This window comes from Monodon monoceros, unplaced genomic scaffold (assembly GCF_005190385.1).
Source record: "Monodon monoceros isolate NGI ecotype Baffin Bay Population unplaced genomic scaffold, NGI_Narwhal_1 Super_Scaffold_12, whole genome shotgun sequence".
Lineage (NCBI taxonomy): Eukaryota > Metazoa > Chordata > Mammalia > Artiodactyla > Monodontidae > Monodon > Monodon monoceros.
This window is the reverse complement of record NW_021703768.1, coordinates 135,824,825-135,851,873: the sequence shown is the minus strand read 5'-3', so window position 1 is coordinate 135,851,873 and position 27,049 is coordinate 135,824,825. Positions and strand designations below refer to the sequence as shown.

At 47.2% G+C, this 27,049-nt stretch overlaps 1 protein-coding gene across 2 annotated transcripts; it reads left to right on the top strand.

Annotated features, from left to right (window-relative positions):
* Positions 1-5,693: 5,693 nt before the first annotated feature.
* C1QTNF2 (C1q and TNF related 2) lies at positions 5,694-10,531 on the top strand. Of its 2 annotated transcripts, XM_029218177.1 has the most exons (3): positions 5,694-5,940; positions 9,747-9,764; positions 9,969-10,531. In XM_029218177.1, exons 1-3 carry the CDS (start codon positions 5,697-5,699, stop codon positions 10,358-10,360), a joined length of 654 nt encoding a protein of 217 aa, XP_029074010.1. In that variant the 5' UTR covers positions 5,694-5,696; the 3' UTR covers positions 10,361-10,531. The 2 variants fall into 2 exon arrangements, with proteins under 2 accessions (XP_029074010.1, XP_029074008.1); XM_029218175.1 differs by having other exon boundaries at positions 9,747-10,531.
* Positions 10,532-27,049: the final 16,518 nt, after the last annotated feature.

The following is a 27,049-nucleotide window of genomic DNA, read 5'->3' as shown; positions in this document are numbered from 1 at the left end:
CTTGACGGCTCTAAGCAAGGAATGAGGTGATGGGGCTGAAGGGGAGGTGCTTTGTACACCCTGGTCTTTTGGTTCAGCCCCTGGGAACACCCCGTTAATACTCCAAAGGGGCATCCCAATGGTGGGATGTCAGGGCTCAGAGGCTGCCCCCCATCACCTTGGCTAAACCACGTGTGGGCCTCTCAAAGGACAGGAGGTTTCCTCAAGCATCAATCTCAAGTACCCTGAAGGAGAAAAAGCATCACTTCTACATTTTCTTAACCATGTATTTTATATGATATAATAAAAGACGAGACATCAAAGAAATTTCTCTGTTGCTGTGTGTGGCTTTGGCCTATGCTTCAAGGTCTCTTCTGTAATTTCAGATATTTAGGAAGAAAAATCCAAAAAACACTGACATAATGGAAAGCATTTGGGCGTTAAGGTCTGCCAAACCCAAGTTCAAATGTAACTTCTGCCATGAACAAGCTGTTTAAACATGAGCAAATTAACCTCTCCGAGCTTCAGTTTACTTTTCTATAAAACAGGAAAAAAAAAAATAGCAGAGAAGGGAACAAGGCATAGTACATTACATATAGTCTTCAGAGCCCCTCAGACACACGTTTGAATGTTCTCCCCAGTACTCGAATTGTGTGATTTGGGGTAAAATCATTTCACTTCTCAGACCCTCTGTTTCTTTTTTTTTTTTTTAATATTTTATTTATTTATTTTGGCTGCATTGGGTCTTAGTTGTGGCACACGGGATCTTCGTTGAGGCATGCGAGATCTTTCTTTGCAGCATGCAGGCTTCTCTCTAGTCGTGGCACGCGGGCTCCAGGGTATGTGGGCTCGCGGTTGAGGCTCGCGGGCTCAGTAGTTGTGACGCGCAAGCTTAGCTGCCCCGCGGCATGTGGGAACCTAGTTCCCCGACCAGGGATCGAACCCACGCCCCCTGCATTGGAAGGCAGATTCTTTACCACTGGACCACCAGGGAAGTCCCCAAGCCTCTGTTTCTTCCTCTGAAAAACGGGACTATAAGTTTACTGCCTTCATAGGGTTTATTGTAAACTTCAAATAAAATAATTCCAATAAAGAGCTTTGCACAGTGCCTGGAAGTTTGTAGGTGTCCAGTTAAGTCAGTTTGCTTCTGCCTCAGTTTCCCTGTCAGTAACCAATGAGGTTGGCTTAAATGGCCCGTTGGGGCTCTCTTCAAGTTTGTCATTCTAAGTTTATTTTTAAGCCCCAGCAAGAGTTCACCTGTCTGGATGCCTTGCAGCCTTGGCCCCCCTCCAAGCCCTCATCCCCAGGTTTTTTCACCACTGTGGTGTGGAGAGTAGGCTGGAAGCAGGGCTATTTGGAGCTGGTTTTTTCAGAGGTGCCCCGGAGGCAAGGAGACACTCTGCTCCCTCCCTCTAGGTTTGGAACCAGAACCTAGTCTCCCCGCCTTTATTTCCAAAACAGTTCCTGGCTCGAACTGCTTCAGGAACCTCCAGGCTCCAGCTCTGAGAAATCCCTTCCTCCCTGCGTGTTCCAGAGCCTCCGCCCCACCACTGGGGCCCACCCTGGGCCAGCATCACTAAGTGGGATCACTCAGTGAGCCCCCCTCTCAGCTCACTTCCTCCGCCCTCCCTCCCTCCCTTGTCCCAAATATTCGCAGGTTGCAACTTTCCAAACTATTTCAAACCTGCTTTGAGAAGTCGGTTTCTCTTCTGGGGCCCCAGATGTGTCCCAGCTCACAAGTAACACTAAGACCAGTTTTGTAAGATTCTCATCAAGTAGACAAGGGAAGGAGATGGAGATTCCTGGGGCCTGGGGAGTGCCTAGGACAGTTTTCCAAAGTCCATCATGCATGTAACTTCCACCGAGTTTGCCTCCCACCTCCCACTATCACTTATGCAGCCCATGTGGAGCCCAGGTGGCACCAAAGGTGAGACTTCTTCCTGTCCCCCAGTGCAGGTGTAAGACTGGCTGGACCACCTGCCCCCCTTCTCAGCTCACCTCTTTCCAGGCTGAAGGAACGAGGGGAAGGAGAAGTTAAAGGGACAGACAGCAGGGGGATTCTTGTTACTTGGCAGGAACAGGGCTAAGCTCCTCGGCCCTTCTGGGCCTGGCAGACAGGGATGTCTCTTTTGTTGGGGGCCTTCTGCGGGCTCCTTGGCGGTTCCCAGGTTGAGCCCTCTGACTGTAACAGCCGTGAAGCGGGCCACCACACTTTCTTTTGCCGGCAAGTCCAGGCCTCACCCTCAGCTTCTGGTTTTCGGGCATCCACCCTGCATGGTTATCACTGCCGGGCCCCACACTTTCTGTCCTGGTGCCTCCAGCTCAGGCCGGCTGGGGCTGCGGAATGTCTGGCACCTTCTGTCTACCAGAGAAGGCAGGCGAGAAGGCAGTCAGCCCGGTTTCTGTGCAACTGAGAGCTCTCTCTTCCCCCTTTCATGCAGCAACCAGCCACTTTCCCACCCACCAGCTTCCAGAGGCAGGGCTCAGATTCATTTCCACGCCTCCTCCCCTTCCCCACCACACGGGTTGCATTTTATTCAGTAAAATCCAAGAGTGCCCAGAGTTATGGAATGAGCTCTCAAACTATTCCTTTGTCATTTCTTCACTTTGGCCTGACCTCTCAATTGAGCATGCAGCCTCTCGTGAGTCCTGGTGCTCAGGTGAGAATTTTGATTTTAACACCCTCCTTCCCTGACCCACTAAGTCTTTCTTTGCACCCTCTCCCAAGGGCTAGATACCCAGACCTAACCTGTGCCCCTGTCAAGTCCCTTTCTTTACGTCGTACCACAGGCCTTCCTTGCGTCCTAGCAGATGCTCTGTCCCAGGGTCCCTGGCGCTGTGGCCCTGTCTGGGGGTTTCCAAGGTTTCCATGCTTATTTGTGGAGCCTTGCTCAAGATTCTTTAATAATGGGTGTGCACTGCCACAGAAGACAGTGTTCTTTGTGCAAAAGTGATATTAGAAAGGGGTATAGAGGCATGAAAAATGTACTATCACCAAACTGAAACTTTTTTCTTCAATTCATCAGGATTACAGAAACTGAAAAGACAATAACTTTGTTACTATATGATGTCATGTTATTTAAGGCAGCATCTGGTACTAGATCATCTCTACCTAGCCAGGGACACCTCTGTGACCTTTATTCTCTGAGGTCCAGAGAAGGAAAGTAACTTATCCAAAGTCACCAGGTTGGTGAGCCTTGGAGCTGGAACTAGGCCAGACCCCCGAGTGGCCGCGCAGCACTGTGCTGTGGTCTCCCCTCCTCTCCCTGGCAGGGGAGGCCTGGTCTTCTCTCCCCTTCATCTGTTCCCAGGGTTAAAGATTTGGAGGGGTCAGGAGGAAAGGTAGAATCGGCCTGTTTCCAGAGGTGGCGCAGTGGTCTGGACGGGCTCCCAGGCCTCAGGCAAAGCAGCATGTGAAGGGAAGGGAGGTTGAGAGCCCAGGAGGGAACTGTGAGCTCCAAGGGTGAGACCTGAGCAGTGGTCCTCCCCTACTGCCAGTGCCACGGCTGCGGGGAGCCCCCTCATGCTTGAAGGCTGTGATGAGGCAGCTGAAGGCTGTGCGGGAACGGAGAAGCCAGCAAGACTTCATATCTAGTAAGAGAGGGCCAAGTGGAGTCTGAAAGTCTCAGTCAGCATCAGAGGTGAAGGGGCTTAGAAATCGTCTAGTCCAGTGGTCCTCAAAATGCATCCGTGAACCGACAGCATCAGTGTCCCTCACATACCACATAATAATGCAAATCTTCCAGCTGCAACGCAGACCTACCAAACCACAAACTCTGGGGGTGGGACCCAGCAGTCTGGGTTTGGACAAGCCCTCCAGGTGGATCTGATGCATGCTTGAGTGTAGAAACCAACCCCTTATTTTTCAGGGGGGGAACTGAGGCCCAGAGAGGGAAAGGGGCTTGCCTAAAGTTACAAAGCTAGTTACCACTTCAGAGCTCACCCTAGAGGCAAGAAGTCATACCTGGAATGTTCTCTCTCCTGGTTTCATTCCAGGGAGAGAGGCTGTTGGTCACAAAGTGACTGAGCCAGTTTGTTGAGAGATCTTGAACAAGTGGCTTATTTCTGCTCTGGACCTTGGCTTCTGCATCTTCCCGGTGAGGGGCTGGAGGCAGATAATGTCTGGGCACATAACACTCTGGTCTCTGGTGTGATCATGTCCCAGCCTTAAGGACACGGTGTGAAATTAAGACATATTGAGGCTTGCAAATTGTCCCCAAAAAATTACATCCCACACGTCTTTTCCAGGAAGCTATTACACCAAATGTGCCACCAAAATGAGAGAGTGAAAAAATAAAATAAAATAAGAGAAAGACATGGGATTCGTAAAGCAGGAGATACAACGCAGGAGAGAGGCAAAGACAATTGCCATGATGGTTATAAAGGAAAATCCTGGGATGACAGCTTAGCATGTACAAAGGTTGGAAAAAGAGAATGGAGGGCTCCAGGACTTATGTCTTTAGGAAAATAAATGGAAGAGGTAAATTATCTGATACATTTGATAATGTAGAAAATAGTGGCGTAGAGAACTAAGCAAATAAAATTATTAATATCTCCAGTAAGAAAAGTGTGTATAAGAAAGGAAGTATAATTATAGTTCAGTGCTCAGCTTAGCAGTAAACAAGACACAATAATTCAGAGTGAATTTTGATTCAGTCAAAGATTATATCTGAACTGCATGAGGGAGAGAAAACAGGGTCCTAGAGTGACGGAAGAGGGCTGAATCCTCATCTGTCACATACAGGAGTTCAAAAGGAAATGTCCAAAATTGATAAAAAGAAACCATGTAAGCATATTGTCTTTTAATGTCAGTAAATGCCAGAAGAAATACCCAAAAGAGTTTGGAGCGGGGGAGGGTTGAGGGGTGGGTATGAAGATCACACACAATTTTTCATTATAAGCTTTATGGTATTATTTGACTTTATAACAATGTGAGTGTATCATTTTTATTATTTTTTAACTGGGAAAAAAGAAAAAAAAAAAGCAGTGTAGCCTGAAGCAAAGCACACAAGCTCTGGACTTGCACAGCCTCGTTCAAATCCCAGCCCTGCCAACTGCTAATTGCCTGACTTAGTCACGCTGTGAACTTCTCTGAGCCCCCATTTCCTCTCTGTATCTATTCGGTAAGGATGCCGTGAGATTAAGTAACGTGTGGAAAGCTCTTAGCCCAGGCCTAGTGCACAGGGAGCCCACCACAGAGGAGCTGTGCCCACGGCCCACCGGTGCTGCTGAGGCTTGGGGCACCTTCGCTCAGAGCTGACACCTCACTTCTCACCCACCAGTGTGCTGCCCCAAATCCTCTGGGAGAGGCAGCCTAGTTGCAAATCACCGCCTGCAGTTGGAAGTATTGATAACTTGTAACTTTCCATTCATGCCACATATTTGAATGAAACCATGGATCGTTTCTCTCCATCCACAGCTCCTCCCCAGCAGCTGTCACTGGGCTGTCAGTCCTGCCACTCTGGAGCGTGACAGTGTGAGGACATGTGCCTCCCCCGCAGGAGCCCTCCCAAGGGTATTCTGAGTCCATGACTCAGCTCATCCAAATATGTCCTCAAGATGTGATGACACTGTCCAGCTACTTGTATGTGATGTGGGAGATAGGAAGGATCAGAAATGTAACTGTGTCTCTCCCAGATGCCCTCTCCTCCTCTTGATGCCTTTCTGACTGACCCCCAGTTAGCTCACAGCTCTCTTGCCTCCCATAGGTGACCACCATGATCCCCTGGGTGCTCTTGGCCTGTGCCCTTCCGTGTGCGGCCGACCCGCTGCTTGGTGCCTTCGCCCGCAGGGACTTCCAGAAGGGCTCCCCTCAACTCATCTGCAGCCTGCCTGGCCCCCAGGGCCCACCGGGCCCCCCAGGATCCCCAGGGACCTCAGGAATGGTCGGAAGGATGGGCTTTCCAGGCAAAGATGGCCAGGATGGCCAGGACGGGGACCAGGGGGACAGCGGAGAGGAAGGTAAGAAGCCCAGTGCCTGTCTCTCCTGTCCCCACCTGGGGTTGACAACATCTGACACGAAAGGGGTTTGCAAAGTTATGAAAACTAATGTGAATTCCATTTCATTGTAAACCAAATTAATGTGTCTTTAAAAAACAGAGCAGTATATTCTCTGGAAAGGAACAGTGAGCATCAGATCTTCTGTTCCTGCCCCAGCTGCACCGTTGATTTGCTGAGTGACTTTAAGCAAGTCTCCTGAAATATTATTCAGAACTCTTTCGGTCGCAAGCGACAGAAACCCAATTTATAGCCCCAAATGGAATTTATTGGCTCATACAACTAGTAAGTCCAAGAGCTGAGCTTCAGGAATAGCTGGGTCTAGGAGCTCAAATATTGTTGTCAAGGCTTTGCTTCTCTCGGTGTGTTGGTTTTGTTCTCACAAAGGTTGGAAGTTATGAAATGCCCACTGGTGGGCTCAAGCCTACCTCCTCACGGCTTGATCCACAGAGCAATTCTCAGGATGACTGAGTCTCCTTGATCACATGTGCATCCTGGACCAATCCCTTTGACTATGGAGGTGAGGTACCACCATTTGCTAGGACTGGGTCAAGTGCCCACCCCTTGGTGTGTGTGAGTGTGTGGTGACGGCAGTTGGCCACTGTGACTGACAGCCTCCCTAGGACCACATGAAGTAGTGAAGGGCAGTTTCCCGAAGGAAGGGGTGCCAGGCAGGTAGCAGACAAGTTGGATACTGTCTACAGCCCTTCTCATCCTTGACATTCCTTATATCTCTGAACGCTTACCCCAGTAACCAAGCACTTTTCAGTGTCAGCAGCGTCCCAAAGTGTACATTTCGAGCATTAGTGAAATCATAATTTTTATTTGTATGGCATTTTAACATTGACAAAGCACTTTTGAGTATGCTGCTCATTTGCTGGTATAGCAATACCATCCTATGGATGAGGTATTCTTATTATCCCCATGTTACAGATGAGGACACAAAATCAGAATGATTAAGTTGAGAACAGCACGTCGTAGCTGCAAGAACTTAAAGTTTGTAACAAACCTGGATACCAATTTTGACAAATTACCTCGCCCGTCTCCAAACCTCAGTTTCCTCTTCTCTAAAATTGGGATTATAACAGGACCTACCTCACACCGGTGCAGTGAAGATGAGATAAAATAACATGTGAAGCACCTGTCTCAGAGTAGACATACAATAAATGGTAGTTGCCCCTTAATAGACTTGCTGAGCTCACACCACAGCCTGGTAGCAGACTCCAAATCCAGGCCCTTTCCTACCAGATCAAATTAATTCCTCCAAAAGCACCTCCTTTCCAGAAGAATAACTATAAAAATAATGATAATGGCTTTGACTTAAGGGGGGTCAGAGTATGTCAGGCACTGGACAACATAGTTCCCATTTCCTGACCACGGTGATCAATTCGGATCTGAGCGTGTGCTCCAAGCAGAGCCAGCCAGAGTTTGCATGACATTTTATGACATGATCCATCATCCTTATGAACCCTAAGAGAAACAGGATATCTCTGCTCTTGACTTTCCCCACCTTGATTAAGAACTCTGAGGATGTATGTTTGGGGCTGTTTTGGCTGTCTCTTCTGCCATGTATTGAGTCTCTGCTGAGAATTAAGCCAACACACCAAGGAAGGCAGTGTTGAGAGATGCAGAGTCCTGACACACATAACCCAGATAAAGCTGGGTCGTCCTGGGACCAGTCATAGGACAGGATAATCTCCAACCACCCTCCCCCTGACATACACATACAAACCCACCTCCAGAAAGGTCTTGACAAGTAAAAGTCAGCTTTTCCAGAAGTTTCTCAAAAAAGGAACTCAAAAAAGAAGCACACACCATAACACGTCATAAAACTTCCTTATCTATTTGTCTTCCCAAAAAACTCCAATCCAAAATGACCCTGTCTTTATTCCTCCTCTTCTCATGGTCCTTTCTCCCACCTTTCATTTATTTTCATTTTTTCAAAGAACAGCTTTTTGACCTTTCTTAGTTTTATTTTTTCCCCATTCCTTTTATTTATTTTTAATTACACGTATAATACACAAAAACATTTTCATTGTAATATATTCAAACAGTATAAATAAAGCAAGATTTCTTCTTAATTCTTACCCCTCGTCATCCTCCTTTCATCCTCCAAAGGTAACCACTATTAATTGGTTAAATGTATAAGCTCCCCGGCCTCTTTCATATATTTACATGTATGTATCATAATACCAAACACTTCCAGGCACTCAGCATAAGCAATCCGTTCCTGGAAACTAGATGTTCAGTGAGAAAATGCTATTTGGAAATCTATTTCCCGGTTACTTAAAATAGGAAAAATTTAAATGCATTACACGTTAACACAAAACTCTAAAGCACAGAAAAATCCCTGTATGTGTACAAGTAAGGAGCCAAGTACCTTGTTAGGATGTGAAGTATCTGCAACGTTACCTGCTGATCACCCAGTTTGTAGGATGGTTAACGAACACTTGCCCTGTGTGCTGCGATGCTAAGACACTGCTTAGCACCTGGCAACCCCTCCAGCAGCAGGCTCCCTGACTGACATCTGGCATGCTTTCCAAAGCATCTACCCACAGCTCTGCCAGTCTGCCAGTTGTATCAACCGTACCACCATTGTGTTTGGATGTGACTCCAGTCGTTACCCAGATACAGTTTGTATAAAATGTTGTATTGAGTTTGGGGGACATAAATATAAATGTTTCCCACATAATCATCAACCAAAAAATGTTGTATTGAGAGAAATGCACATTATTAGAGTATGGGTATTAAAAACCCAGAGGTGTTCTGCAGACACATATTACTGTGAAAATGTAATACTGTGAAAATGTTCTGCAGGCTATACCAAGTGTATTTAGCAAGTGTTTACTATGTGCCAGGCACTTAAATGGGTGTAGAAATAGCGTTGTGGTTTCCTCTGAACAAAAAGAAGTTTCTGCCACCTGCTTGTTCCTCTTCACAGTGTAGTTTAGAGAAGTTTTCAAACAGTGCATGCAAATCTGCCTCATTTTTTAAACTCCTGCAGAGAATTGCACATAATGGATGGACCATCATTTTTCTCATTATCTCCCTTTGGTTGGGCATTTAGTTGTTCCTAGTGTTTTGCTATTGTAAGCAATGCTGCTGTAAAAACCCTTGCCCTTGGGGCTTCCCTGGTGGCGCCTTGGTTGAGAGTCCGCCTGCCGATGCAGGCACGCGGGTTCGTGCCGCGGGCTGGGAGGATCCCACATAATGCGGAGCGGCTGGGCCCGTGAGCCATGGCCGCTGGGCCTGCGCGTCCGGAGCCTGTGCTCCGCAACGGGAGAGGCCACAGCAGTGAGAGGCCCGCGTACCGCAAAAAAAAAAAACAAAAAACCTTGCCCACGTGGGCAGGGATCTTGGGCACTGGGCAGGGAGTTCACTAAGGTCAATGGTTTGAAGTCAAGAGGCTTCTTGCAATTCTTATCTCAACCCATTACCAGCACAGCCGGGGGAAGGATTGACCTGGCAGACAAATCAGACTCTTCCTTAGAAGGCAGGACAAGGGGAGGGCGTGAATTGTTACAAGTTATTTTTGCCCTGATCCACATGATTCTGGAAGGTATGTGTCACATTCGCATTTTCCAGATAAGAAGGGAGAAGTGCCCCTGGTTGTACCATCAGGATTTGCACCCATTTCTATGCGACTCCACAGCCTTCATGTTCTTTCCCTTATCCAAAGGCTTGTGCTCTAAGGATGGAAAGCCCAGGCCAACGGCCTCTGCCTAGTTCTCTGAGGTCCCCTCCGTAACACCAGCTGCTCTGTCTTCCAGGTTCACCTGGCCGGACAGGTAACCGGGGAAAGCCAGGACCAAAGGGCAAAGCAGGGGCCATTGGGCGGGCCGGCCCTCGCGGCCCCAAGGGGGTCAGTGGTGCCCCAGGAAAGCATGGCACACCGGGCAAGAAGGGGCCCAAGGGCAAGAAGGGGGAGCCCGGACTCCCGGGCCCCTGCAGCTGCGGCAGTGGCCACGCCAAGTCGGCCTTCTCCGTGGCAGTGACCAAGAGCTACCCAAGGGAACGGCTGCCCATCAAGTTCGACAAGATCCTGATGAACGAGGGCGGCCACTACAACACGTCCAGTGGCAAGTTCGTCTGCGGCGTGCCAGGGATCTACTACTTCACCTACGATATCACGCTGGCCAACAAGCACCTGGCCATCGGCCTGGTGCACAACGGCCAGTACCGCATCCGGACCTTCGACGCCAACACGGGCAACCACGATGTGGCCTCGGGCTCCACCATCCTGGCTCTCAAGCAGGGTGACGAGGTCTGGCTGCAGATCTTCTACTCAGAGCAGAATGGGCTCTTCTATGACCCATACTGGACCGACAGCCTCTTCACGGGCTTCCTCATCTATGCCGACCAGGACAACCCCAATGAGGTGTAGACAGGCCAGTGCTGGGTCACCGAGGAGGGCACCAGCTCCTGAGCTTGGGCTTCCAGAGCAAGACCCCTAAACTCTCTGTTGGGAACTGGAAGTTGGGAGCTTCTAACCTCTGGCTGACCTCCTCTGCCCCTCTGTTCCTCCACCATTAAATCCAAGCTTTTTAATTCATCCTTCCATCTATCCATTTGCTAATTTTCTTAATATGTACTATGTGGCGGGCACTGTGCTACACTCCAGAAGGTACCTCAGTGAACAAGACAGACGGTGGTTCTCTCCTCGTGGGGCTTGCATTCTAATGGGAGAAAAAATTTACAAACAAACCAACAAATAGTATAATTATTGTGGCAAGATGGAGATGCATATGCCATGGTTGAGAGTAATAGAAAGAACAGGAGACAGGCAAAAGGGTGAAATTGTTTTTTTAGGTATCATCTTTTTGGGTTTACTTACATAAAGTCTACAAATCTTAAATGGACAGCTCAATGAATTTTCACATATGTACACACCTTGTCACCTCCATGTAGATCAAGAACAGAATATCTCCAGCCCCCCCAACTCCTCAAGGCTCTCTGAAGTCCCCTCCAAGTCAGTACCAAGAAGAAGTTAATTTTTAAGCTGGGCCCTAAAACAGGAGATATAGCAAGGCAAAAGGGGAGGGGTGTCCTGGCAGAAAGAGCGGCAGGTGTGGAGGAAAGAGCTTGGCACACCTGTGGAACTGGCTGAAGGCCAGAGGGATGGGTGAGTGAGAAAGGAGATAGGGACCTGAGGTGCGAGGCTGGAAGGTTACACGGAACCTCACAGGTCGTGGCAAAGAGTTCATTCAGCTCAAGAAAGCAGGAGTGAGCGTGACAGTCATACAGGGATAACCTTGAATCTGCTCCACGCGTGAGGCAAGTCAATGTCACACTTAAGCCCTTCATTATTAGTAACAAATCACCTGCAGGCCCGCTTCTCAATCAGTGAGGTACTTGGGTTACCCCAGCATGCCTGAGAACCACTGGGCGGACGTGAGTAGCATACAGATGAATCTCTTCCCCCGCCCCAGGGGTTTCCAGCGTACAGGGATCTGAGTGGCTGGTGCTGAGAAGCCTCCCAAGTTGATTGCTGGAGAGAACTTTCTGATGGAACCGCAGGTCCCTGGCAGATTGGGTTGACCGTCTTCTAGCTGGAAAAGTGGGGCTGGGGGGCAAAGGAAAGGAAAGGAAACACTGCCTGAGGTGGTCCTGGAAGGGGTGAACCCCTCCATAAATGAAATGGAGTTTACTTAAAATAATTCCATTCTCTTTAGGCCACAAAACATATGAGTTTGGGATGGGTCTGAGAAACCCAGGAAGGAGTTTGGGGCCCAAGCAGGTTAGTGTGTGGTTGGGGTCCTGCCCAGCACCCCTGTAGGAAAGGGCCAGCTTCTGAGCTCGAGGCATTTTTGTCTATGAACAATTCTTTTGTCTTTTCCTTTCTTCTTCTTTATTTTACATTCTTAAAAAGAGCACCTTTAGCCACTTCCTCTTCCTACCTCCAGGGATTCAAGCATTTGAAGGCAGTTGACTCAACTCTGTGAAACCTCGGTAATAAATGCAGCCTGAGCAAGATGGGCAGGACCCTGAAGCTCTGTGGTTGCCACTTCTGGGCCTGACCTAAACCCATGTCCCCTTGGCAGCCTGCCAGGGAATCCCCAGGAGGGGGATAATGGGGTGAGGGGAGCCTTAGCACCCTTTGTAGGGGATCGGGCAGGTGGAGGCAGAGGCCTTGCAGGACCAAGTTCTGGGGTCTCGTCTTCCTTGGATGTGGCCCAGGACTGCTGGAAGTGGTGAGGTGGGAGCGCTGGGTTGGTGGCAGGTGGGCAGAAGTAGGTGACACAGTTGAGAGGGGTCTCTGGTAGCCAGTTGATGGCAAGGAGGAGGGCTGGTGTGTCCCCTAACACTTCTGAGGGTAGCTGACTCCTTGGTGCCTTGAGTACTTGGAGTCCTCCAGCAGGTGATGCAGGATGTAGGCCCAGTTGAGGAAGGTGTTCCAACGAGGTGGCCTTCCCAGACATGCTGGGGCACCAGACCCTCCTCCTAGTCTAGCTACTTACTGTGGGCCCCTGCAAATAGGGCCTATCTTTAAGCCTTCATGCTTTTTTGTCTTTTGTTAAGTTTTATTTATTTATTTATTTTATTTGTTTATTTTTGACTGCACTACGTGGCTTGCAGGATCTTAGCTCCCTGTCCAGGGATTGAACTTGGGCCCTGGCAGTGAAAGCACTGAGTCTGGCCAGGGAATTCCCTAGGGCTTCATGCTTTAGGCATTGAGGAAGACCCAGAATTCAGTGCATCTCTGTGCAATAAAATTGCCCTTGGCCCCAGGGTCTTTTCTCATAAGGGACACTCTTCAAAAGTCAGCCGTTATCAAAGAGAAACAAAGCTGAACACTGGGGGCTTCCCTGGTGGCGCAGTGGTTAAGAATCCGCCTGCCAATGCAGGGGACAAGGGTTCAAGCCCTGGCCAAGGAAGATCCTACATGCCGCAGAGCAACTAAGCCCGAGTGCCACAACTACTGAGCCTGCTCTCTAGAGCCCATGAGCCACAACTACTGAAGCCCGCATGCCTAGAGCCCGTGCTCTGCAACAAGAGAAGCCACTGCAATGAGAAACCTGCGCACCACAACGAAGAGTAACCCCCAATCGCTGCAACTAGAGAAAGCCCGTGCACAGCAAGGAAGACCCAAAGCAGCCAAAAATAAATTAAATAAATTTCAAAGAAAAGTTGAACACTAGTTAAAGTGGTAAGGACTGATTTTAATTAGTAATATACTATTGTAGTATATTACTGCATTGGAAGAGTCCAATGTGAATTGGGCTCACTTTGCTTTATTCAGTGGTGACTGGGTGTTTTAAAGGGAGGATGAGGGAGTGGGGATGGGGCTGACTGGGGGCTCTGTAGACTCAGGGGAAAGGGGGAGGGGACTGGTCCAGGTGAAGCCCTTATGGACTTGCTAACTGGCCTCTATCAAAATGGGGTTCCTACGTTCCCACAGAGACTGGGAAACGGGGCGCTATCTTCAGATGTTGGCTGGAACAAACAGTACATGATTTTGGCTGCCTTGAGTGTTTTCAGGCAGCCACTTTAAGGGGGGCATGGGTCACAGGGCCTTGAGCTGTTGGAAACGATGTTAGTGTTTGTTTAAGTCTTTATAGGCCCAGGTTGACAGGCCTAGTAAAGAAGAGGGCTCAAAAAAAAAAAAAAAAAAAAAGAAGAGGGCTCAGAGGAGCCTGGCTAGAGTTTGGGCAAGGAGAGGTTCTTTGTCACCGTTCGCTTCTGGAGAAAGCCTGGGAAATACGCAGTTCTGATTATTTCAGTGCAAAAGCAGCAGACCACACTGCCCTAACAGGCTGGCCCAGCCCAGCCCTTGCCGGGCCTCAGGGCACCTCCGACAAGTGAGGGGGTCAGCAAATCAGGTATCTGCGGGTTCTTCCAGGGCCGCCTTCTGGATTAAGACTATGGTCGGAAAATAAATAAAGAAACAAACAAATAAATAAATAAATATTTTAAAAAGACTACGATAGGGGGAGGCAAATGGGGCACTCACCTCACGTGCAAAATTTAAAGGAGGTGCCCCCAAAATAATCAATATAAATAATATTTTAATTCAATGTCTTAATAAATCAAAATTAATACCAAAAAGTGTTTTGATTAACAGAATATCACAATTTTAAGTAAAGATGGGATCTGACGGTGCTGGCATTAGGGTGAGGTAAGGGAGGCCTGGCTGTGCAAGCTGCATCAGACCCCTTGGGAAGCCAGGTCCTGGAGGCAGAAGCTTCTTCACTCCCTGCCTGTCATCTTCACTCGTTCCACTAGGGGGCGAACGTCTACCACACAAACCTCCAGTCCTGAGGCTTAGAGGCTGGACGATCTACCCTGGTTTCTTCTCCAGGCTGTTTTCTAGATTCTGAGCCAAAGGAAAAAAGAGAGAGAGAGAAAGAGAGAGAGATTCTGATCCGTGATATTATTCGACCATGACCCTCAGCTGGAGAAAAGAAAAAGAATAAGAACACAAGAACCACACATCTTTCTAGCATTTTCAGTTAAAGGGATTTCACACACATTCTAAATTACAGAGGCAGCTGGTAGAGTGCAGGAATACCGCAGTTGTCCGGGAAAACAAGAAATCTGGGTTCCAGTCCCAGCTCTGTCTTCTTCTGATTCCTTGTGTGGCTTTGGCCAAGCCATTTCACGTCAGGTGGCCTCAGTTTCCCTATCTGTGAAACGAAGGATTGAATCAGATGGTTTCAGAATCCATTTTGGCCCTAAATATTTATGCTTCTGTCTCCAAAGCAGAGCTAAGAAAAGAGCCTGAAATTCCTGAAACATAAATTAAAACAGCTGAATGAAGCAGGCCAGCATGTTCTGAAGCATTGAACGTTCACATCTGGCCCTCTGCTTCCACTGAAGGCAATCAGTGGTTGCTGTTATTAGGTTTCCTGAGCTGGAAGATAATAACATTATTATCTAACTGAACATTAGCCACATGCTGGGTGTTATGTGTATTGTCTCTTCTCAGCTTCTCCACACCCCTGTGAGCAGCTACTATGATCAACATCCCCACTTTACAGATGGGGAAAGTTGAGTCCTAGAGAGCTTGGGTCAATGCCAAAGGTCAATGCAGTAGGACTGGAACCAAGCGGGCGCATCTAGAGGCTGCACTTTCAGCTACATTGGCCGTGAGCGGGCCCCTCTGTGGGCAATAGGCCCTCCCCACCAAGTGCTCTGACTTGGAAGCACTCCTATGTGGTGGGGTTTGGGTCCCAAGTATTTCCCTCCCACGAAGCAGGATCCTGTCTAGTCAATTACAGATTTCATCTCAACTCAGCAGACATCTCTGAAGGCCTCACTGTGGTCAGGGATGGCGCCTGTGGTCCCCAGGACAGGTGGGGAGTCAGAAGCTCGCAGGGTAGAGAAGGGTGTGGACGGAGCTGCACCTCCTCCAGCCCTTTAGTTTCCTTGATGGGACGTGGGAGTCTGGCCCTTTACAAGCTCCTCAGCCAACTCTGAAGTACAGCCAGCTTTGCCAATCCCTGGGCCAGGCTGAGGGGAAAACTAGAATAGAAAAGACTCAGCTTCTACTCTTTGATGGGGCTGGAGCCTATGTGTGTTTCTTTTTCTTCATTTTCCCCTTTCCTGGTGTCCCTTCCACAGCTGTCCTCAGGCCCAGGTGGGCGCTGGCTGTGGAGCTCTGCGGGTAAGATGGAAGTTACCCTCACAGGCCTAGTTCCTCATGCAGCAGCTGAGGCCAGGAGGAGGGTAGGCGCTTACTTATTGGCTCCTAATAACCTCTGCAAAATTCCAGGCCTCTCCCTGCTCTGGAGACAAAAACCTAAACAGAATTTCTCAGAAAGGGCCCAAAGATGGCTCTGGGCAAGTCGCTTTTTAATTTTTATTTAGTTTTATTTATTTTTCCTCTGAGGCATTTTATCTGCACGTATGTATTACATCCCTGTGACCCTGATTAAAAACAAGAAGGAAGGGACTTCCCTTGGCAGTCCAGTGGTTAAGACTCAGTGCTCTCACTGCCATGGGCCTGGATTCATTCCCTGGTCGAGGAACTAAGATCCTGCAAGCCTCACGGCGTGGCCGAGAAAAAAAAAAAAAAAACAAGAAGGAAGAGTTTAGCTTCATCTCTGGTATTTATTTTCACTGATGCCCTTGTAAACTCACAACCCCAATTCATCCCCACCCCAAGTGATTTTTCAAGCTGAGGCTGACAATAACCTAAAATGGCCTCTTGGTGTGAAAAGTCCATGTTCCACGTGGGGCTTTCTCATCCCATAAAGCGCATTTAATGTATGAGCTTAATTACATGGAGATCAAGGGCCTCAGAGGTGAAAGGCTAAGGAGGGCATTAAATCCTGAAACACTTCTCAGCTGCCCCACCACTTGGCAGAACTCTGTGGGCAAATCACTCTTGAAAAGCACCCCATCGGCTACTTTGAATCCCACTCCAAGCGTGGTACAACAAGAACCTGTCCGAGGAGGACCTGGACGTCTGGAAGAGCCACCTTCTATAAGGAGGGAGAGGAGAGAAGAGTGGGGGTCCCGAAGCTGCCGGCCCACCCCTGCAGGGCAGTCCTCTAGTCCAGGGCACCGACTGCTGCAAGGAGCCGCATTTGAACTGGTGGACTTTATCAAGAGGCCAAATTTGGGCCATGTATTCCATAGGTATTTATCAAACCTCAACTCAGTGAGTTAGGCATTGGGGATGCTGGGGTGAGCAAAATGCGGATATGGTCTCTGTCTTCTTGGAGCTTAGAGTCCAGCACAGGTGACGAGCATTGGACAAATGCCCAGAGAAATAAATATAAAATGTCTGTGAGATGGTGCCATGAGAATGACAAGGTGAGGATTTGTCCTGGTCAGAGTGTAAAGAACTTTACTGGTAGAGTGATATGACCAAGCTGAGATCTACAGGGTAAGATAGCAGGAAGAAGAGTGGGGAAGGCATTCCAGGGGCGCAGTGCTGGGAGCTTCATATGTAAAGGCCCGGTGGTGGGACCAGCAGGGCGGGTCCGGGGAATCAAAGGAGTCCCCTCCCCCAGGTCATGGTGTGAAGGGAGAAAGGACTGCAAAATAAGAACGTGATGGGGGGCTTCCCTGGTGGCGCAGTGGTTAAGAATCCGCCTGCCAATGCAGGGGACACGGGTTCGAGCCCTGGTCCGGGAAGATCCCACATGCTGCGGAGCAACTAAGCCTGCATGCCACAACTACTGAGCCTGCGCTTTAGAGCCTGCAAGGGGGAACCCCGTGCCACAACTACTGAAGCCCGTGCGCCTAGAGCCCATGCTCCGCAACAAGAGAAGCCACCACAATGAGAAGCCTGCGCACAACAACAAAGAGTAGCCCCGGCTCCCAGCAACTAGAGAAAACCCGCGTGCAGCAGCAAAGATCCAATGCAGCCAAAAATTAAATAAATGAATAAATAAATAAATAAAAAAGAAGGTGAGGGGGCAGAGCCTTGAAGGCTGCTAAGTCAAATTCAAGACTTCTGTTGACTCTGAGAATAAAGGAAAACCACAGAATGATTTTCAGTGGGTGGGTGATGCAAGCAAATTTGGGTTTTGAGACGATGATTCTTGCAGCCATAAGAACATTTCAACTTAACCTAAAGAGGAGCTTTCTAATGGCATGCTTGACCTTGGGAAAGTAATAACAATAAACACATTTATTGGACTCTTACTAGGAATGAACCCTTTGAGCCATGTGTTTATCATGGATTAATACCTCTGGCCTTGAGGACAACATATAAGGTAGGTGTATTACTACGATGCACTTTTTACAGAGGAGGGAATAGAGGCTCAGCGAGGCTCAGAATGTTGGTTGAGGTCACTTGGTGCAGTCGGAGAGCTGGAGTTCAAATCCAATTCTGTCTGAACTCAGAGGCCCCAGAGAGCTGCAAGGAACCACAGCCCTGGTCCTCAGCCTGGGTTGCACAGTGGAATCTCCTGAGTGGGCTGTAAATATTCAAATCCTCCCCCCTTAGAGATTCTGATGTAAGTAGCCCAGAGTGCAGCCTGGACTTTGGGAATTTTGTAAACAGGTGAGTCTGTTATGAGTTCCTGTGCCTCTCAGATAGGCTGTGATATTAGGACTCACCAGTCCTGCTGCCAGAAGCCTCCCCCTGCCCTCCCCCTGCCCCCAGGGGACTGGGTTTCTGGAACTGGCAGATGGAGGCTAAGGGGCCTTGGTAACATCGCGTTGGCTCTAATGGCTGGAGAGGCAAGCCCTCAAGGCTACATCTCTGAGCCCTGCCAGCCCCCTCACCTCTGGCTCAGACCCAGCCTGCAAACAAGTTGACAGGAGGAAGAGAAAAGGTCAGGTGATCTTGGTGGGCACAGCCAGAGGTGCTGTTGGCTGTCGGCCCGTTACCAGAGACCAATCCACACCTTCGAGGGCACCCGGAGCATTTGCAAGTAGTGGGAATATCCCTTACCTGCCCCCTTGGGGCTCCTTGGCTTCTTGGGGGTTCGGCTGCTTGGAGCAGGTTACGAATGTTTGACCTCCTCCCCTTTCCCTCTCCAGCCAGGCTGGTCTGCTGCCACTTAAACCTGCCAAGTTTATTCCCCCTTCTAGGTCTTTGTACTTGGCGGTCCCTGGGCTTAGAATGCCTTCCTCCAGCCAGTCACTCGGCAACTCTAAGCCTGGAACTCAGGTGGGGCGCAGACGGAGCTCTGAACAGACTCTGAGCTGAGAGGCTCAGAGGCAGGCGATACCCAAGGCTCCTGCACCTCTCAGACACCTCCTGCCTGGCACGTGGGGGGAGTCTCTATCTGCCCCCAGGGAGAGCAGCCCTGCCTGAACCACCATCACTCCTGCCGTCCAAAGACTCAGGTCACACATGCTTACCTGACCCTCTCTGAGCCCGGTGTCTGCACAACCACAGGAAATTAGAAAGAGATGGAGCAGCAGCGAGTGAAGAACAATACCTCACGTCTGGGGGTTGCTTTCTGCCTTTTCCAGAGCCTTCTGGAGCTATTATCTCACTTATGGACTCAGAATCTGACAGCCTCATGGTGACCGCATATGCCCCGCCCCCATAATACACATAAGAAACTTTAAGGTGGGGGGGATGTTGCAGAGATTTTATAGCTGGTACAAAGTCATGCAACCTAAACTACAACCCCAGACCATTTTGAGGCACCTTTTATTTTCCAGATAACTCTGCAAGACTGGCAGAACAGTACCACCAGAACATCCATCATTGGACAGATGAGGAAATAGAGGTGCAGAGATGTATAATCTGCCCAGGGTCACACTGGAACTCACTGGCAAACAGAGACCAGAAATCTATGCCCTTGGCCCTTGCCAGCATGACACCACAAAGCCCTGCTCCTGAGAGGCACAGAGAGAAGGCAGGTGGGGTCCCAATAATGCCAGTCGACGTGAGTGGAAAAGTTGCTTTTAAGACTGTGAGTTCAGGCTTCCCTGGCAGCACAGTGGTTGAGAATCCACTTTCCAGTGCAGGGGACACAGGTTCGATCCCTGGTCCGGGAAGATCCCACATGCTGCAGAGCAGCTAAGCCCATGTGCCACAACTACTGAGCCCATGTGCCACAACTACTGAAGCCCATGCGCCTAGAGCCTGTACTCTGCAACAAGAGAAGCCACCACAATGAGAAGCCCGTGAACCGCAGCAGAGTAGCCCCTGCTCGCCACAATTAGAGAAAGACCGCGTGCAGCAACAAAGAGCCAACGTGGCCAGAAACAATAAATAAATAAAGTAAAATAATAAAATAAATAAATATATTAAAAAAAAAAAAAAAAAGACTGTGAGTTCTCAACTCCTCAGAGCTAGAGTTTGCCGGACAAGCTCAATCCCAGCCCAGCTTTTTTCTTTGACCTCTAGGAGTCTTGGTTTTCTCATTTATTAAATGAGGATAGTAATAATCTCCTTACTTCGTAGGTAATTTCGAGGATTAAATGAGATAAAAAGCCCCCAAAATGCATGACCTGTACTTGACAGGCAACAAAGAGTAGTTGCTATTGTTACTTTAATAACTATTATTAGAATTTCCATTATAATAATAACCATTCTGGAAAACAAACCATTAAAACAGCTTCCTCCATGGATGGGGCTTCCCGGGCTCCCAGCTGGTGAAATCAATCCAGAGAGAATCTCTCCCTTAGTCTTTCCTTTTTTTTTTTCCTCGAAATACATTGGTGTACTGGAGCCAATGTACTGGCTTCTGAGGGCCTATTGTTCCATTTTCAGGAACTTTGTGGGCTGGTTGTTAAACACAGCCATTATTAAAAAATAAATTATATAGGCTGTTTGGAGTCAATTCTTCATGAGTCTCTCTCATTTCAGCTGGTCCTGTGAGTAGAAGCACTGAATATCTTTGTTCAGGACTATCTTTTCAAACTTGTTTGTATAGTGTTTCCCTCAAGATAAAAAGGGCAGTTTTCTTATTGTCCAGAGTAATAAAGATAATGTCTGCCTTTGAGCATTATAAAAGATGATAACTTAGCATTCGGATCCCTAAACGCAGAATTCCTCTCCTATATACAACCCACTGCATGGATAAGTGCCATTTTGCATCACCCTTTGGGAATTGGGGCTCAGGGAACTAGTACAAGGTAATGCTGACACTCTAGTTACTGCAGTTGCTGTAAGTAATAAAGTCCTTTGTCTCTAATGCAGGAGACTCATGTCTTCTGCCAGCATCCATGAAACTGACAATGTAGCTTGCAAGTAGGGTAACCTCTTAGAACCTCCAAAGTTCTTGACATAAATTTAAAATTAAGTAAGTTATATTTAAAACAAAGTTGATAAATACTCAAAACGCATCATTTCCTTCCACATTTTATTATTATCTATACTTCTGAGGTCATACGCATCTCCTGTAAGTGTGGGCATATTACATAATGGTGTGCTTCTGTGAATCTCTTCCCAACTCTGTGCTCAGGGGCATCATATCAGTTGCTTGCAATCAGCTATAAAGGTTGTATTTATACCATGGAAATTATCCCTCCCTCACCAAGAACTGGTTGTGAAACATTTACTATCACATCACCAAGTAAATCCCACAAATCCCTCCCCAGAAGTTCTCAGACCTTGATGTTTCTAAAGATTTGTTAAAATGCAGGCTCCAAATTGGACATCCATAGGTTTTAAAAAAAAACTCAATCTAATCTCACACTTTATTTTTTATTTTTAAATTTATTTATTTACTTATTTGGTTGCACTGGGTCTTAGTTCTGGCAGACGGGCTCCTTAGCTGCAGCTTGAGGGCTCCTTAGTTGAGGCATGCAGGTTCCTTAGTTGTGGCATGCATGTGGGATCTAGTTCCCTGCCCAGGGAATGAACCCAGACCCCCTGCATTGGGAGCACAGTCTTAACCACTGCGCCACCAGGGAAATCCCTAATCTCACACTTTATACAAAAACTAACTCCAAATTGATCATAGATTTAAACTCAAACTATAAAACTTTTAGAAAAAACATAGAAGAATATCTTTAGGATCTGACTAGGGAAAGAGTTCTTAGACTTGACACCAAACCATGACCTTAAAAGGAAAAATGTTTAAGTTGGACTTCATCAAAACTAAAAACTTTTAGTCTGTTAGGAGGATGAGAAGACAACCTACAGAGTGGGAGAAAATATTTGCAAACCACATATCTGACAAAGACTATATCTAGAATATATTTTTGAAACTTTTTAAAACTCAATATTAAAAAAGCAAGCAATCCAATCAGACCGTAGGCAAAAGACATAAAGAGACGTTTTCCTGAAGAAGACATACAGATGGCAAATAAGCAGGGAGAAAAGATGTTCAAGATCATTAACTATCAGAGAAATACAAATTAAATGCATGACATCACTGCACACATAACAAAACGGCTAAAATAAAAAAGGGTGACAATACCAAATGCTGGCAAGGACGTGGAGAAAGTGGATCACTCTTACACTGTTGGTGGAGATGTAAAATGGTATAGCAACTCTGGAAAATGGTTTGGCAGTTTCTTTCAAAAAGAAAGCATACAACTACCACTCAGTGCAACTCAGCAATTGCACTCCTAGGCATTTATCCCAGAGAAATGAAGGCTTAAGGTCTCGTGAAAACCTGTACACAATGGTTTATAACAGTTTTATTCATAGTAGCCCCAAACCGGAAATAGCCAAGATGCTCTTCAATGGGTAAACGGTTAAACAAAGGGCAGTACATCCACACTATGAAATACTACTCAGCAGTTAAAAGGGGCAGACCACTGGTACAAGCAAAAACTAAAGTGAAGAACTGTAGAGAATAGTCATCCATTTGGCCCAATAGTTCTGAAACCACACAACTCAGATGGGGACTTGAACCCAGCTAAAACCCAGACTGTGGCTTGAACCCACTGTCTTTTAATTGAGATCACACACCTGGTCTCAGTACTTAATGAAGCTCAGGTTCTTTACATCTAGTCACAGAAAGAATTCAGGGAGAGACAAAGGGATAGGTAAGAAGTGGATTTATTTAGAGAGATACACATTCCATAGACAGAATGCAGTCTGTCTCAAAAGGCGAGAATGGTCCTGGGAGAAACGCATGCCACAGACAGAGTGTGGGCCATCGCAGAAGGTGAGAAGCCCCTGAAATAAGGTCTGGGTAATTCCATAGGCTGACAAGTGCGAGGATTATTCCAACTATTTTGGAGAAGGGGCGGAGATTTCCAGAAATTGGGCCACTGCCCACTTTTTGACCTTTTTTGGTTAGCTTTGGAACTGTCATGGTGCCTGTGAGTATGTCATTTAGCATGCTAATGTATTACAAGAAGCATATAATGAGGCTCAAGGTCTGCTGGAAGTCCAATCTTCCGCCATCTTGATCCCAGTTGGTTCTAACCAGGTTATATTGTAGCCTCAAGGGTTATGTCATTCTTTCAGAGGTTGTGCCCTGCCCCCTTCCCTCCTGTTTCAGTTCCAACTTAAAGAAGGGATATGCTAAATACATAAAGACTAGTTCTTACTGAGTACCTATATGTGCTAGCTCTGCTCTGGACAGTGGTGATAAAGCAGCAAACAAAATAGAGAAAGATTCCTGCCTTCATGGAACTTATACTCTAACAGAGAGAGGCAATAAACCAGGCAAAAAGGTAAAATAGTATGTTGCATGGTCTTAACTACTATGGAGAGAAAATAAAGTAGGAGAGAGCATAGGGGGCTTGTTAGGGGTGGGTTACGACTTCAGCGAGGTGTTCCAAAAAAGGTGTCACTGGGGCTTCCCTGGTGGTGCAGTGGTTGAGAGTTCGCCTGCCGATGCAGGGGACACGGGTTCATGCCCCGGTCCGGGAGGATCCCACATGCCGCGGAGCGGTGGGGCCCGTGAGCCATGGCCGCTGAGCCTCCGTGTCCGGAGCCTGTGCTCCGCAACGGGAGAGGCTACAAGAGTGAGAGGCCCGCGTTACCGAATAAAAAAAAAAAAAGGTGTCACTGCAAAGGTGGCACTTGAGTAAAGACCCTCAGATAGTGAGATGCGACTGTCTGAGGGTGCTGAGGGGGAGGGGGAGCATTTCAGGCGGAGGGAACAATAAACGCAAAGGCCTGAGATAGCCGCTCGCAGGGTGCGTGCGTACATCCAAGGGGCCCCCGTGGCTAGAGAAACAATGGCGGGGTGATCAGGGATGGCATTAAGGGCCATTGACCCGACGTGGGCTTAACATGCAGATGGAGAGCCCCTGGAGTGTCTTGAACAATGGCTTTACATAAATGATGTGCATGTAAACAGGAAATAAATGCAGGCTGCAGGTCCCCCTGCAGAGGTGTTGAACGGGTGAGCCAAATCTGACAGTGTTCTGAAATCGGATTCATAGTGATTAACAAAATAAAGGGAGGGGGGCAGGAAACAGCATCAGAGAAATCCAAGTCCTTGAACCTAGTTAGAACAAATTATAGATAAGAAGTAACCCTGCAGAGCAGGGGAAGGATGTTTTCCCTCTTCTTTTTCTGTCTTGCTCTGCCAGGTCTTTGCGCAGATAAGGTGACATGGAAATCTTAGCAGCATTCTGGGCTGGGAAGGGGGACATCTGAGGGCTGCAGCTGCCCCTCCTCCGCACCCCCCTCCACCCCAGGTCCAGACGCTCCCCTAAATGCTTTACCTACAGCATCTCATTTCCGCTGACTTAATCCTCACAACAGCCTTATGAGCTGGGGCCTCTCTGCTTCATTACATTTTAAATCAACACCCAGAAAAAGAATTGCCTTCCGCTTTATTCTTTATCCACTTAAAGGCAAACACTACCCCTTCACATGGGTTAATTTTGAGACACATTCTCAATACTAGAAATGTCAAAACGTGAACGATAGAATTGAGGCATTTTGGAGTTACCACATCCATTTCAGATAATGAAATTGAGGCTCCTGCAGTTAGAAGTGTAAAACCAGAGACTTGAACATGCAACCCTTGGTTCCAGCCTCAGTTCCCTCATTTAGTAGCGGGCAACCCCATCCACCTAGGTGCTTAGCACAGAAATGTCCTCTACCACGTTCCCTCTACCACAGTGCCGACACAGAGGGTTCGTCTTAATCCTAAATTAGCAGGACCTTGGCAGATGGAGCCTCCTATCACAGTACACATCTGCTGAGTTTTTGCTCCATGGCCCAGCTCCTGAATTCTGCTGATATGTTTTAATCTTTAAAATATATGTGACTTTGACATTCTACTCATTAACATCTCTATTTGTGTGAACACAGAAATAGTATGTTTTTCTTAGCCAAATCTTTGAATAATATTTAAGTTTGACGGGAAATGGGCCATGGCCTTGGGTACCCAGAACACATTGATAAAGTTGATGCATTTGATTGTGTGCTTCCAATTAGTCAACCACAGCTTTCCTCTTGGCAGATATGGGTAACAGATGAAAAGGTACTTTCTGTGTCAGCATTAATGTATCACTGAAAGCAAGTCAGTGACAATTTGTAAGATGAAGCATACCCCTAAGAGAAAACCACCATATCATCAGGCTGAAATCTTTGGAGGGGTAACAAATCTTTATGTATTTAAATCGAAGGATATGTTTGGATGTTGCCCATTATAAATTCTTAGAGTTAGAAAGCAATTATGCCTTTTCACTCTGGTGGTAGTGAAGTCCAAAATATACTTTTTATTTATTTATACCCAAGACACATACATATTTGTTAAGTATCATCTTTATCTTGAATTTTATTGCTCTATCTTAAAAGCCATCTCTTGTTTATAGGGATTGAGATTTAATCACAAGTGCTGGGATAGAGTGTGGTACTGCTGTTAATTTTGCCAGGTCTTTTTAGGTTTAAGAGTTCTTTTAGTGTACTTACGACGAATGCTTGTGATAGTAAGAGCTCATGCTCCTTGAGACTTAACAATGTGCCAAGCCCTGTAGTAAGTGCTTTATATGCATTGCCTAACTTAATTCCTTCTTATCCAGCTTAGATTTCATGGTCCAATATTATAATCACTTCCTCATACAAATGGCCATAATGTCCTCCCTCTTCTCTCTCCATCATTCTTCCCTAGCAAAACCTTAATCTGGCCAAACCCAACCCTCTTCCTTCTCCATCCACTCATCCGCAATTGAATGTTAAAGAGAACAAACAACTATGTCAATTGATCTCACTTTAAATTCATGTCCACAGTCTCAAATGGCACAAAATGTAGCCTGGTCATCCTATCAGCTCCCCTCCCAAACCCCCAGCATTCTCAATGAAAAGTTCCTTGGGTGGGAACCATCATGGTTGGTCAAGGAGCCAAGTGATGGAGGGGAAGAGTAGTAGGAGGTGACATCAGGGAGATGCAGGTTCCCAGATCATAAGGGCCTTTGTAGCGCATTCTAAGGACTTGGCTTTTGTGTTGAGTGAGATGGGAAACCACTGGAAGGTTTTGAACAAAGGAGTAACAAAGTCTGACTTAGATTCTAACAGCACCACTCTGGCTAGTATTTTGAGAAGAGTTTAAAGGGCAAGGACAAAATCAGGGAGACAGGAGATGATTGTCATAATCCAAGCAAGAGATGCTGGTGGCTTGGACCCAGGTGGTTGCAAGGAAGGAGGTTATAAGTGATCTGACTATTTTTGAAGGTACAGCCAACAGGGTTTGCCAATGATTTGGATGTGATAGAAAGCGTTGGCTTAATAGGGGCACCAAGGTTTTCGCCTGAGTGACTTTAAGGCTGAAATTGTCCTTTACTGAGATGGGAAATACTGTGGGAGGGGCAGGTTCATGGGTGGGAGTAGGAGATGAATAAAAGAAGAGTTTGTTTTTGGACATGTTGAGTTGGAGATGTCTACTAGACAACTCTATTAGTTTCCTAGGGCTGCTGTAACAGATTACCACATACCTGGTGGCTTAAAACGACAGAAATTGATTCTCTCACAGTTTTGGAAGCCAGACATCTGAGTTCTAAGTGTCAGCAGGGCCATGTTTCCTCTGAAGGCTCTAGGGAAGAATCTATTCTTTGCATCTTTTAGCTTCTGGGGGCTGATGGCAATTCCTTGACCTGTGGCTGCATTGCCCCAACCTCTGCCTCTTTGGTCTCATTCCCTCTCTCCTACAGAGGTAGGAGAGAATCAAGGGACCGTGGGGCTGGAAGCCAAGTGTCTTAGTCCGTTTAGGCTGCTATTACAAAGTGTCATACATGGTCCAGCAGTTAGGACTCTGCTCTTCCACTGCAGGGGGCGTGAGTTCATCTCTGGTCTGGGAGCTAAGATCCCTCATGTCATGTGGGCAAAAAAAAAAAAAAAGTGCCATAGAGCGGGTATCTTATAAACAAGAGAAATTTATACTTCATAGTTCTGGAGGCGGGAAACTTTAGGATCAAGATGCTGACAGATTTGGTGTCTGGTAAGAGCCCACTTCCTGGTTCATAGATAACCGTCTTCTTGCTATGTCCTCACATGGTGGAGGGGCAACGATGCTCTCTGGGGTCTCTTCTATATGGACACTAATCCCATTCATGAGCTCTAGTAGCTTTCTTCTGGATTCTTTGCCATTTCCTATATATAGGAACAAATTTGAAAACAGTGGTGATGGTTGCACAACAGGGTGAAAGTAATTAATGTCACTGAATTATACACTTTAAAATGGTTGAAAGGATGGTTGAAAGGGCACATTTTACGTTATGTATTTTATCACAAAATTTTCTTAGAAAATAAAAAGAGACACCAGGTGAATAATTGGAGACAGTGAGTAGAGACCACTGT